We start from the raw sequence: 14,416 nt of genomic DNA on the forward strand, positions 1-14,416 counted from the left end.
GAGAGAAGTCATGGGGCTATGACTAAATTTAGCCTTACGAAAAACTATAAAAAGGTTTTGCTTATAGTGGTAAAAAGTAAGAGAAAAGAATAAGAGAGAAGTAGAGAAAAAAAAAAAAAAAAAAGGAGCAGCATAGTAAATTTGTCTCTCCCTTTCGACACCCCCTTTAGATTCAGAGTCAGAGCGAGCGTTTTTTTCTTAAGTTGGTATCGGAGCGGCTTTACTTTTCTACAAATTGGTATCAAAGCAATTTATTTTCTACAAATTGGTATTAGAGCCGATGGCGAACATGATGGGACAAATGACGCTACCACGATTGAAGAAGACGAACTACGAGAATTAGAGCATCCAAATGAAAGCTCTTCTCGGTTCGCAAGACACATGGGAGGTGGTCGAAGACGGTTTCGAAGAACCGATTGATACCACAAGTTATACGGTGGCACAAAACAAGGCGCTAAAGGAATTACGATTAAAGGATAATGCAACATTATACATGCTATTCCGAGTTGTTGACGTTGACGAGTCGGGCTTTGAGAAGATTGAAAGGGCAACTACTTCAAAAGAAGCGTGGGACACTCTAGAAAAGGTGTTCAAAGGAACCAACCGAGTCAAGCAGGTGCGTCTCCAGACTCTGCGTGGCGAGTTGGAGAGCATGAAGATTAAGGAGTCAGAAAATGTATATGACTATATTACACGTGTATAGACCGTGACGAATCAGCTAAATCGAAACAGAGAAATGTACTCGAGACGCGGGTTGTGGAGAAAATCTTGAGGTCGTTAACAGACAACTTCGAGAATGTCGTGTGTGCCATAGAAGAGTCGAAGGACCTGACGAAGTTCACAGTCGATGAGCTTGTCAGTTCTCTCGAGGCACATGAACAACGTAAGAAAAAGAAGGATGAGCCACACGATCAAGCGCTTCAAACGAAGGCAACAATAATGGATGGAAAAATACTCTATTCACAGAATCTTCGTGGTAGAGATCGTGGAAGTCGCGAGAGTGGTAGAGGTAGTCAAGGCAATAGTCACGAAGAAAACTACCAGGAGAAGAGACTATCGAGCCAAGAAAATTGGCGTGGAAGAGGACGTATTCAAGGACGCGATCAAGGATACAATTCCAACATCCAGTGCTTTAAATGTCAGAAATATGGCCACTATGCAAATAATTGTAATTCCGACAAATGTTACAATTGTGACAGAATGGGTCACTTTGCGAGAGATTGTGAGCCGAAGAGAAGGTGGAAGAAACCATCAACCTGGTCTTGGATGACGCAACAAGTGGAGGCATTCTCTTGATGGCTCAAAACGAAGAGCCGAACACAAAAGTAGACGGCGATGCGAAAGACGATGGCGATAGTCGTGAGGTAGTGGAAGTTGTTAAAAATGAGGTGATACGCAGCAGATTTGGCGAAATCGCGGTATCAGAGACGAGAAAATCGAAGAAAGATGAACAACCGAAGAATAGAGAGCCCGAGCTCGAAGAGAGAGAGATCTCCAATGGCAGGAAAGAGAATTTGAAGATGAAAGAAGAAAGAGAATGAAATGGAATGGAGAGAAAGAATGTCAAAAATGCAGATTGAACATGAGAAATAGATGGTTCAAATGCAAGTTGCAATCCCTTCACAATCCCTTGAAAATCCCAAAACTATGACGAAGAAGAAGCCCATGTGATCGGCAAACGAGCCAATGAAACTGCTAGATCATGAGGAGGAGAACAGAGATTCAGAGCAACAACTCAAAACTGTCGTGGATAATCCTGTGGAGAAGTCTCAGTTGCTGACGTTGAAATCGCTGAACGAGCACCTTTTGAAGGAGACACACGAGAAGAGAAAGGAGTTTGGAGCTCGACTTGAAGAAGAATGACGACGAGAAGAAACAGAGTCAAATGGATGAAGTGGGAGGTAGGATTTGTAGATTAGTTGAGAGTGAGAGATTAAAGAGTGGAGATTGGGAGATTGAAGGATGAGAATAATGGGCTTGTGTTGAAAGTTGAGGAAGAAAGGGAGAAATGGATGAAGGTTTGTTGTGAGAGGGATGAAATTAAGGCTGATTTTGATGGATTGTTTGAGGAAATAGAAGATTTGAGAAAGAAAATGATTGAATTGGAGAAGAATAAGAAAAGAACTTTGGAAGAGACGGAGAATTGAAGGTGAAATGCAAGAAGTTGTGAAAAGATGAGAGTGAGATTATGAATCGGAATCTATTGAAAGAGAAGAAATTTGTTAGGAGGTTATTGGATGAATCTGATAGGGTTATTGAAGATTTGGCGGCCCACTCAAATTCGAAAATGAAGGAGAAAGATGTAGAGATGTTAACTCAACAGAGAGATTCAGTTGATGTGAATCTGAATTGAGTTCAACAGAAGGCAGTGACTTTACGACGCACGATTGAGATAATCACTCGTGATAAAGGTGAAATGGAGGAAGCAAAAATGGAAGTGGAAAATGTGGTTGTGGACTTGCGAAGAGAATTAAGTAAAGTGAACGAGGCTATGACATCTGAGTCCAGCGTGGCTGAGAACGGGAGAAATGAAGAGTCGGTGCCGCAAATGGGCTGCTCTCGAGAAGATCCAAATGAAGTCTCACTAGAGGAGAACAACCTTAGTTTGCTGCTCGAAGAAAAGAAGAGAAAATTGAAGAAACCATGACTGAGATAGAGAAAACGAAAACAATGCGGGAAGAATCATTGAATAGGAGCATTTAAGTTTATGGAGAGTTATGGAGAGAGAAAAGTGATGGGCAGTTATGGGTAAACTTACCTTACAAAAAACTATAAAAAAAGTTTTACCTGTAGTTGTAAAAAGTAAGAGAAAAGAACAAAGTAAAAGAAGTAAATAGAAAATGAGCAGCACAACAAACACAACATTGAGTTAGTGTGTAATAAATAAAAAAACCGGTTGAGAACTCTTTTATTTCCTTGTCTCTTCCCTTTTGATACCTCTTACGTTTCGTAAGAGTTATCTAAACGAATTAGATTTAGGGCGAACTTTTTTTTCTTAAGTTGATATCGGAATGGGTTTTCTTTTCTACAAATTGGTATAAGAGCAATTTATTTTCTGTAGTACTACCATTCTTGTCCTTTGTTACACACCACCACCAACCACCAACCACTGACACAAGTTTCCATAAATCATGATCGCCAACTATGAGTACACTTGGAAAGGTAAAAACAAAAGGGTCATTCAATAATTTATTTTAAATATTTCAGCAATAATTGAATCTGGTATGTATTAATATTCTGAAGTTGTTGGCATATTTTAAGTATAAAAATTGTCATAGCTCGAAAGGGAAGTCGGAGCAGAAAACGAATAAGACCAAATGAATGGCATTGGTTGTTGAATAAGTCAAGGCGGCTATCAGAAGCGTGGACAATTTCCAAAAATATTCAATATTTAAGCAACCCATACAAGCTATTATGCCATCACATCTTACAAACCTTTAATCGTTTAACTAAAAGAATCACACTTTTTGTACCTCAAGTTTGGAAGTGAGAACAAATATTAATAGTTTGTATAATTATTCAAATTTTGGTTAAATGTAACGACCCACATCTCAGATTTAGCTATATGGTTCGATGAGTGAAGACTATGTCTAAAGACCAATCCCATCTCTTCTAACATGATTGTTCTTACTCACATGCATCCAAAATTTACGGAAGGCTACATAACATATAATTGCTACAGCAAAACACGCTTAATCTTAAATTTATTAGGATTGAGCCACTTAAAATAAAAGTATATCTTGTTGGTATAGATAGTATCTTTAATGTTTGTAAGTCCTTTTTAACTATTTAATAAAGTACTTTATTTGACTAAAATAATAATTCAATTATTAAGATAAGGCAGAGGCTTCCAAGGATTAGACTACCCAACGACAATTAATAGAATTGGGAGTAAGGGTGATTCCATTATTGGGTATTGGTGAAGCGAAGAATAATGGGGAGAGATGTGGAAGCATATTCAACTTGCTTCCTTCTCATTGCTTTGCTTTTTTCAGCACTTCTTGCCTCCTATCATCTCCTTCCATTTCACTCCTGTGTGTGTTCATATTAAGTTAATGTCCTAGCTTTTTTCAAACTCTTTTCAATAATGGCTTGGATTCAATTTCTTTGTTCCACAAATGCAGGGCAATGGTATTCCATAGCGAATTGGGGCCACGCGACAACGGTTGTTCAGACAGTAGAGGATACAGAGCCGCTTGAATTTGCCTTGGCAAGACTAGTGAGAGGTACGAAGTATTCTCTGTTAATGAGATTCTAAATTATAATTTGCCATATGTATTATATTTAATATTTTATTATAGAAAAGACTCCGCACTCACTATTCTTGAAAGTTTTAATCTAGAATCAACACTCACTTCCTTTAATCTTGTTGGTGATAGGAGACGATCTTACCCAACTCAAAAAAAGTGGATTTTCGTGCCATTCAGATTTCCATTCCAAAGTTTGTTTGACACAAAACCCAGTTCGGATGAACAACACCGCCCTTCAAATCTACATCTCAACCAATCAAACTCAACAAAATTTCTCTCAAATGTCGATTCATCCATACGCAAGACAAGAGGATAAGATCACACTACGAGATGTCACTCCAATTCAAATAATCCAACAAAACAAAACCCTTTTACCTGTTTGTCAATTCCTCCACAATCATCCTGTCCTCATCTTCTCCACCGGCGGCTTCACCGGAAACCTTTTCCACGAGTTCGATGAGACCATTATTCCTCTGTTCATCACTTCCTACCACTTTCGAACTCGCCTTCAGTTTCTCATTACCGATTACAAACCTTGGTGGGTCCGAAAGTACAACCGAATTCTCTCGCAGTTGTCCCGCTTCGATGTTATAAATCCAGAGAAAGACGGAAGTGTCCACTGCTTCACTGGAGCTGTCATAGGATTGAAATTTCACGACATTTTATCGTTGAATTACACCGACATTCCAGGAGGTTATTCCATGTCGGACTTTCGGAGTTTCCTAAGGCAAACATACAATTTACAAGTGAAGAACGTGAGGGAATTGAGAGGTGGAAAGCCGGTGGTAATGCTGATATCTCGTCAAAAGTCGAGGAGATTTCTGAATGAATGGGAAATGATTGACATGATGAAGGAACTTGGGTTTGAAGTAATCACGACAACGCCGCAAAGAATGTCGAATTTGGACAAGTTTTCGAGGGTTGTAAACTCGTGTAGCGTGATGGTTGGAGCACATGGGGCTGGACTGACGAACGAGCTGTTTTTGGCGGCGGGTGCGGTGGTGGTGCAGGTGGTGCCGTTAGGGCTCGACTGGCCTTCCACGTTTTTGTTTGGAAATCCAGCGGCTGACATGGAGCTTCGGTATTTGGAGTACAAGATGGAGGCGGAGGAGAGTTCTTTATGGGGTACGTATGGGGAAAATCACCCTGTTATTAGAGATCCTGAGTCGATCTTTGCCAAGGGTTACTTTGCGAGTAGAGCGATCTATATAGATGAGCAGAATTTGAAGATAAATTTGACCAGGTTTCGGGACACTATGATTCAAGTGAAGAATCTTTTACGATAAAAAAAAAAACATCTTAACCTATAAAAAAAAAGTCTATGATAAGGGTGTGAACTTTTGAACAAGTATTTGAATACGATTCTTTTGTGCTTTTAATCATTAGGGTGTGAATAAGAGAACAATGGATTTAATTTAGAGAAGGTCGAAGCTTGCTGAGCTAAGGTAACTTTTAGGGTTTGAAAACATTGGAATTTCTATCCTAAGATTTTTTTGGTACAATTTATGATTTTGAATGATTCTTGTTCATTAGATTGCTTTAATGAGATATACAACTTTGATAAAGGAATTGAAAATTATCGTCCACTCTAATTTAGTTGGATGGGTGGATTCGATGTAATGGACCAAGCTTGAAGCTTGAATTGTTCTAGCCCATTTAACCCATTCTAATGTTATTTTTATTTATTTTTTATTTTTGTGTATTCAATGGTATTAATATTTTGCTCTATTCTAGGGTCTATTTATAAGATTTTTGAGAAACTTGGGGGTGGAATAGACCCAAATTTGCTAGAAAAATAATGGCCGTGGTAAGTTGCTATTTTAATTTTTCATTCTAACTGTACCGCATAATTATTGTAATACCCAAAATATATGTATTTTTTGATGAATAAATGAAGCAAATTTTGTTTCCATATGATTGAGAAGCACTTACAATAAGAAAAGGAGTTTAAAAAAAACACAACTGGATTTTTTTTCTATTTAAATATCTCTAAAATGGAAATTTGAAAAAATATTTATGAAAATCTTACCACTCTTTATACAGCTGAATTAGAGCAAAAACAAAATATTGTTCATTTTACCGTTCAAGTATAAACTTAATTATTTTTATGGTTACAGATCAAACCAATACAAATGTTGGAATTTTGAACCACCCCCATCTAAGTAAATTTACAACAATATTCTCATAATAGAAATCTCAAATTAAAAACAAAAATTAGAAATTTGGAGAGAGCAACGTGTGGGGATTATGGAGAGGTAGATGTGCTTAAAGAGAAAGGGAATGGCAAAACATTGCTTAATTTCTTTTTTTTTTTTTAATTTAAAATAATAATATATCTATGGCAACCGTCATAGATGGCAACTAGGAGGACGACGACCAGAAAAAATGGCCATAAATTTAAATTTCTTTCTTATTGTTTTTTTTTAAATAATAATAATACTAATATTAATGAAAGATCTTAAGTTTAAATAATTTATTTATTTATTTATTTTAAATTTTAAAATAAAATATTTATTATATATTTCTTTATTTTAAAAATAACTAAAACAACCCAACTCTAAATCTTCCAAAACTTCGTGATGTGTTAGAATTTGATTGATGCATGAAACAAACTCAGCTTTCACGTCATCATGTTAATTGTTTTTTACTCTATCTTACTTAGATTATAAATTTTTTTTATTTTAGTTCTAACTTGAGTGATTCAAAAGGCGTAGGAATAGTCATTCCAAGCTATATACTATAGCCACTTCAAAACATTAAAATTATTAAAGTAGGTTTGTTTTCGTCAAAACATTAGTTAACTAATTAATTTGAGATTAAGGACTAACAAGCCAAATAATCTTCGTGGCGCAATAATCTATATATAAGTGGAGACTATCGTCCTTCTTTTGAAACAACATTGGGGCTCTATAGGGAGCTTTTGCAAGTCTAAATCCAGCAGTCAGTAGTTCATCCAGCTGTTTTTGTAGCTCTGCTAACTTAGGTGGAGCCATTTTGTAAGGTTCTTTGTCGGGGGTTTCGACCTAGGCATTAGCTCAATCTCGTGGTCTATGTCCCGATGTGGAGTCAACGTTTTTGGGAGACTCTCCGGCATTACCCCCATGGTATTCTTCTAGGACTTTGTTGTATTTCTATGGAGATGAAGTTGATTGCCCCCTTAGTTTCGGCCACAGGGATAGCCATGAACGCGGGTTCATTGTGGGCTAGACCTCGTTTCAATTGGAGTGTAGACATCAAACGTTATCCCTTCAAGCTGCTTGATACTCGTCTGGACAATGATGGGAGTGGATCCTGTTATGACTAAGCATTTGGCCAAGGGTATGGAAATAACTTTATGTTCCAATAAAAATTCCATCCCGAGTACAACATCGAAATCGCCCATCTTGACGATCACAAAGTCCACTTGCTCACCCCTTGTTCCTAACGAGGCAGTCTTTCTTACTATTTCAAGGATCGGTAGGGTTGTAGAATTGACAACTTTCATTTTTCTTGAGTCTCATTGCCAATTTATGTTTAGCCTATTTGCCTCAGTATCGGTCATAGAGTTATGGGTGGCTCCTGAATCGAATATTGTACTCTTGGCCAATTTGTGATTGACCCATGCTTTTACATACATGAGATCTTTTTCGATCGGCTCTTTTTACTCCCCTACTTTCATTTGTAGGCGAATAGGAACTTTAGGGCTCCCATATAAGGATTTTATATGTTTTCTAGCGGCGATTTTACGGTCTCCTCACCTTTGACTTCGCCTCCGAGTCTGTGTCTAAAGTTGCTTGGAACGCTTGTAGTGATGCCTTCTTTGGATAAGCGTATACTCTAGTTTCCTGTATATAGGAAGCAGTAGGGAGGTGGTCGATTGAAGTGGTTCGGATTGTGGAGTCCTCAACCTAAGACTTCAGTCCCTTGTTGAGGTTGTCTTTGTTCTCCCCCTCAAGCTCTTAGTTTACCCCCTCTCCAATTCTGGGTGGATTGGATACATGGTTGTGTCTTGGGACGGTTCGTTGCTCAGATCAAACAGTCGTTCAACCGTAGCGTAGGTCGTGGAAAGGTCTCCTATGTTTTGTTCATATAGTTTGGACCTCGTCCATGACTTTAGTCCTTCTGTGAATTGGAAGACCTTGTCTATCTCAGACATATGTCGAATGTCTAACATGAGTATTGAGAACTGTTTGACATACTCTCGGATCCTCCATGTGCGTTTAAGATCTCCCAACTTCCTTATGGCTAAGATCTCGATAGTGGGAAAAATTGGGATTAAAGTTCCTATTTTAGTCTTTCCTAAGTGTCTATTGTGCATCATCCCTCTTGGATATCTGTGTACTTCGACTGCCCCCACAATTTTGCATCTTTAGCTAGATGCATGGTGGCAAAGGTGGCCTTTTTTCCTTCTGTCTTAGTGTCGGTTGTTGGCCTTTTGACCCTTAATCTCAAATTAAATAATTTTAATTAATTGATGTTTTGATGATAACAAACCTACCTTCAATTATTAACAATTCTCGGTATTTTGTCCACAATGTAAGGTTGAGAATAACGATTTCAACCTTTTTTTGGTTCACTCAAATTAGAGATAAAACGAAGAAGTTTTAGTCAAAACCCGACATGATGATGTGGCTGCAAAATTGACATCATGGACCAATCAAATTCAAAACAAGATATCTGACGTGATGATGTGGTGACAAAATTGACATAATGAACCAGCAGGCAAAATTGATATCATGGACCAATCGAAGTATGACATTTATAACTTTGGTAGAGTAACAAATGGTGGAATTTTCAATTGCTTTAAATTAAAATAAAAGTTTTTCGTTATTTCGATTACATTTATGAAAACGAGTTTTCTTGAATTATAAAATTATTTCAATTACATTTATAATGATTTCAATTAGATTTATAAAACTTTTCAATTAGGTTTGAGTAGTTACTCACATGTTTTCATTAACACTTTTTATTATATTATTACATTTAAATATATATATTTATATATATATATATATATATATATATATATATATATATATATATATATATATAAAATAAAAATGAATTTAAAATATTTTTAATATTTATTTAAAATAATATATATATATAAATAAAACATGTGGTCTATAATTTTTTTATGATAAATTTAAAAATAAATAAATATTATTTTTCGTAGTGCACATTTGAATTCGTGGTACGTATCAATTTCTATTTTTACCACTTGATTACTATTTAAACTCATCACCACTAAATATTTTTTAGAACAACACACAACATTTCACAATATACAAGTTCCATAATTTCTTCGATCTAAACTTTTTTTAAATACAGAAGTTCCATAATTTCTTCAATCTAAACTTTTTTTAAAAACTTCCATTGTTGCTCTCTCCAAGTTTCCAATTTTATTTATGTTTATCTTATTCTGAGAGAGATGTCTATTGTAGTGTGAAAAAATTGTAAATCTACTACTTCCAAGAATTGTGGTGTGTGAGAGATGTCTATTATAATGTGAGAAAATTGTAAATCTACTACTTCCAAGAATTGTGGTGTGTGGTGTGTTTCTATAAAGTTTCAGACAATTTTACCGGTTTGATCCTGAGCCGTGGAAAGGATTGGGTTTGGTCTTGAAATGGTTGAATGCTAGCAAGATTCTTACATTCCAATAAAAAAAATTGTTAATAACATTGAGGAGCTTAAATTAGAAACATTGAGGAGCTTAAATTAGAGAATGAATTTAATGAACATGATATAAAAAAATGTTCTTTTAATACTAGTGCTATAAATTATCTTTATTGTGCCCTAAGTAATGATGAATTTAATAGAGTATCTATGTGTTGTTCAACCTATGAAATTTGGAAAACTCTTGATAACTCACGAGAGAACAAATCAAGTTAAACAAAGAAAAATTAGCATGTTAGCTCATAATAAAATATATGCAAATGAATCTCTAAGTGATGAAAAAGTAGCAAATTTTTGCTTCATGGCTCATAGTGACAAAGAGGATGAAGTCAGCTCAGGATAACAAAGAGGATGAAGAAGACGAGGTAATTCTTGAATCTCTTTTTTGCGATGAATTATTTAAAGTTTTTTAGGAGATGCAAGTTTATTTTGAAAAACTTTTGGTTTGAGTATGTTATGCTTCAAAAGAAATATAAGGCTTCAATTATTGAAAATAAATCTTTATTAAATGAAATTTCTTACTTAAAAGAGAATAATCATACTAGTGTAAAATTTGATATACGTGTGAAAAGATGTATTTGATTGTGATGAGAAAACTGCATTAATTGATAAAATTAAATTCATTGAGCATGATTGTTGTGAAAAAGATAAGTTAATTAAATTACTCAAATAAAAGTAATCAAATACTCTGTAAGAACTTGGTAAGGCTAAAGAGTCAATTCAAAAGTTAACTATAGGTGCTAGAGGTGTACATAGTCCGAGTTGGGTTGGGTTGGGGGATTTTGTTGACCCAACCCAAAAGTTCGGGTTGGTTGGATTAGTAACCCAACCCAACCCAAAAAAAATTTCAACCCAACTCAACCCAACCTTCTATTTTCGGGTTGGTCCAAAAAAATTTTAAAAAATTTAATTTGTATGACCTAAAATGATAAAACAATTACTACCTCTAAGTTGTAGATAAAAAAATATCAAACTCTCTATTGCATCCATATTATTACCTATAAATATATAAAGAATATGCAATGAATCAATTCTAAAGTTACCACATCTAATTAAATTATTATATTCTCAATATATAATCCTTCGACAAAAGGCCTAAAAATTCACCTATAAATATGTGAAGAATATTCAATGGAGTAATTCAAAAGTTACAACATTCCTCTAACCCTCTCTTGCATTTTTAATTCCTACAAAAGAAAAAATAGCATCTTGAAAGTTAGTAACGTTTTAAGATTGTTTGGATAAAGCATAGTGTAACTTCAAATATTTTACTTACATTGAAAAATAATTATTGCATGACATTGGTGGAACGTTGGTGGAACTTGAAGGTCTTAAATCATCTGAAAAATAAAATATAAATTGTGATATAACAATACATAATACATCTTAACAAATAGACAATAAATAAATTTGGAGTTACCGGTATCAATCTTAGAACAAATCTCCAAATCTTCAAGTTGTTGAAGAATATCTAACAATACTGATTTTCTACCGATCCAATTTTGTGTACATATCAGAGCTTCCACTGTTTTAGGTGTCAAAGAGCTCCTAAAAGAATCAAGAATCCTCCCACCCATACTAAATATTGATTCAGAAGATAACGTCGACACTAGAACGACCAAAACATCTTGGGCAATTTTCGATAAAACTCTATACTTAAACTCATTTGTTTTCTACCATACCAAAACATCAAAATTATCATCAAGTTCTTCATTAGGGTCAGATAAATATCGATCCACATCATTCTTTAACTCGAGTGAATGTTGCTCTTCTCTTCTTCCTTTGTATCTTGATAATACTAATATTAAACCACTCAAATTCTCTTTATCAATTGTGTCCATCTCCATACTTATGGACTTACAAGTGAGTCTTGATTCATATTGATGATGATCTTGAGCATTATCATAAAACTTGTAGTAATCATACAAACGAATTAAATAATTCTTTATGTCATCTACCATCACTTTAGCCATAGCATCTTCGTAAATATTCGAAAAGAAAAATGATATGTAATCCAATTTGTAACGAGGATCGAGTACCACTGCTATAAATATCAACTTATTAATTCTTTCCACTAAGCCCCAATATTTGTCATACTTAACTTTCATATTTGAACTCATGTTACTTAAAACAGAGTTCACATTTGTACTCCACTGAATTAAAAGTTCTCGAATACCCCAAAGTTCATGAAAATAAGAATTAGAAGTCACATATAAAGAACCACTTATCTTCGCAGTGACATCATAGAAAACCTTCAAAAACTTTACAAACACTGCAATATTTTTTCCAATCATCAATGGTTGGTGGCCCTATTCTTTTGTTCCATAATCCCCCTCTTTGAAATAATCAACATAATCTAATTCTTTCTCCTCTAATACTTTGAAAGCTTTTTCAAATTTCAAGGCATGATCAAGCGTCAAATAAGTGGAATTCCATCGCCACATCCAAACAAACAAGTGCTTTACATTTAATTTTTTCTTGTTCAACACGGTCTTTAAATTTTGTCAATCTCTTGGGGGATGATCTAACATACCTCACGACATTACGAACACTAGAAATGGAGTCATGCATTTCTTTAAGTTCTTCATTCACAATCAAATTAATTATGTGAGCACAACACCTCATGTGCAATATTTCTCCATCTAAGACAAGTGAATTCCAACTTCTAAGCCTTCTCATAATATATGAAATAGCTATATCATTGGAACTTGCATTATCAACTATGATAGAGAAAATCTTATCCATTCTCCATTCCAATAAACAACTCTCAATAATCTTGCCAATAGTCTCTCCCTTGTGGTTAGCAACTTAACAAAAGTTGTGAATTCTTTTATGCAAATTCCATTCTGAATCAATAAAATGAGCGGTGATTACCATGTAATTAATATTTTGCAACGAAGTCCATGTGTCAGTGGTAAGACAAACTCTTTTGAAATGACTGACTAAAAAATCTTTCAACTTCTTTTTTCTTCTAGATAGAGCTGAAATATATCTCTAGCAATGGTTACTCTTGACGGAGGGTCAAACTTAGGACATGCAATACTACAAAACAATTTGAAATCCTCATTCTCTACAAATTTAAATGATAATTCATCCATAATTATCATCTTGGCACATGGTGCTCTACATCTTGTTTGACTAAATAATGAAGTAACAATATTACTACCACCCTTTCCATCCATTGAATGTTGAAAACTTAGAGTGGTTTGTCCTTTGTTCTCCACCTTATATGTGTACTTCCTACACTGATTTTTTAAGTGCTTCCATAATGTGCTAGTTTCACAAGAATTAGTATCACAAGCATATTCCTTAGAACAATAGTTGCACTTGCACCTCTTATTATTGTTCTCTAATCTTGTAAAGTGATCCCACACGGTTGATTTACTAGGTTTCTTCTCCTTAAATTCAGACTGGGTAGCCAATTGTGGTTTCGATGCATTATAATTACTATAGCTACTTGCACATATTGTTGCACTATTATTTTCCATCTATAAAAAGTAAAATAGAACTATTATGATTCAAACATTTAACTCAATATGAACAATTATCATAGAATGCATCAAGGTTAAAATATACAATCAGTTTTTGCAAGGGGATATAACAAAAAGAGAAAAAATGAAAAAACTTACCCGTTATAGCGTTCCAGGAGACTAAAGAGAGAAAGACGGCGCACGCGAAAGAAACAAGACAAAGAATGCTAGAGAATTCTATTGAATTGGAGAGGAGAAATGAATCGCATAGAAGAGGAGTTGAAATGAATTGAAGAGGAGAAATGAAGTGCAGAGGAGAGGAGTTGAAATGAATTCCAAAGAAGAGGAGATGATGGCAGAGGAAGGGATAGCAAAATAAAATGAATAGCAAAAGAAGGATTGCAGAGTAAAATGACAGAGAGGAAGGAATGAAATTTGTGTAAAAATTCTTTCACTGAGGTCATTATTGGGTTGTGAAATGTCAGTTTGGGCTTGGGCTTGGGCAAGAAACTAGACAAAAGTTTCTGTATATTGGGCTTTGACTTTGGGCCTTTGGACTTTAATTTCATTTTTTTTATTTTCGGGTTGGGCCGGGTTGACCCAATCATTTTCTTTTTGTACCCGAACCCAACCCAAATCAGATCGGGTTAAAAAAAATGGACCCAACCCAAACCCAAAATCCAACACAACCCAACCCAACCCAACCCTTATATTTCAGGTTGGGTCGGGTTGGGTTCCCGGGTTCCCGGGTTGGGTGTACACCCCTAATAGGTGCTAAAAAATTAGAGAAAATAATTGGAGCAAGTAAGCCTTATGGTGATAAAAGAGGATTAGGCTATATTGATCGAATGTTCTACACCTTCAAGTTCTAAAACAATATTTGTTAAAACATCCCCTATTATGTCTAAGCCTAAGACATGCAAATTTGTATCTCGATATGATAAATCTAGATTTGTGCCTATATGTCATTATTGTGGTGTTGAAGGTCATATTCTCAAAACATTCTTCGGTAAGAAAATTTTCTCAAAATATAAAATT

General features: G+C 35.1%; 1 protein-coding gene across 1 annotated transcript; it reads left to right on the top strand.

Moving 5' to 3' along the window:
• The first annotated feature begins 3,902 nt into the window (after window positions 1-3,902).
• LOC111498651 lies at window positions 3,903-5,579 on the top strand. The gene is made up of 3 exons (XM_023149974.1): window positions 3,903-4,034; window positions 4,125-4,226; window positions 4,380-5,579. The coding sequence occupies exons 1-3, from the start codon at window positions 3,935-3,937 to the stop codon at window positions 5,534-5,536; spliced, it is 1,359 nt and encodes a 452-aa protein (XP_023005742.1). The 5' UTR covers window positions 3,903-3,934; the 3' UTR covers window positions 5,537-5,579.
• Window positions 5,580-14,416: the final 8,837 nt, after the last annotated feature.

Source organism: Cucurbita maxima, unplaced genomic scaffold (genome assembly GCF_002738345.1).
Source record: "Cucurbita maxima cultivar Rimu unplaced genomic scaffold, Cmax_1.0 Cma_Scf00025, whole genome shotgun sequence".
Taxonomy (NCBI): domain Eukaryota; kingdom Viridiplantae; phylum Streptophyta; class Magnoliopsida; order Cucurbitales; family Cucurbitaceae; genus Cucurbita; species Cucurbita maxima.

Coding starts and splice junctions, on each gene's coding strand:
- LOC111498651 (XM_023149974.1), top strand. CDS start 3,935: ATGGGGAGAGATGTGGAAGCATATTCAACTTGCTTCCTTCTCATTGCT. Junction 4,035..4,124: donor TCTCCTTCCATTTCACTCCT/GTGTGTGTTCAT, acceptor CCACAAATGCAG/GGCAATGGTATTCCATAGCG. Junction 4,227..4,379: donor CTTGGCAAGACTAGTGAGAG/GTACGAAGTATT, acceptor TGTTGGTGATAG/GAGACGATCTTACCCAACTC.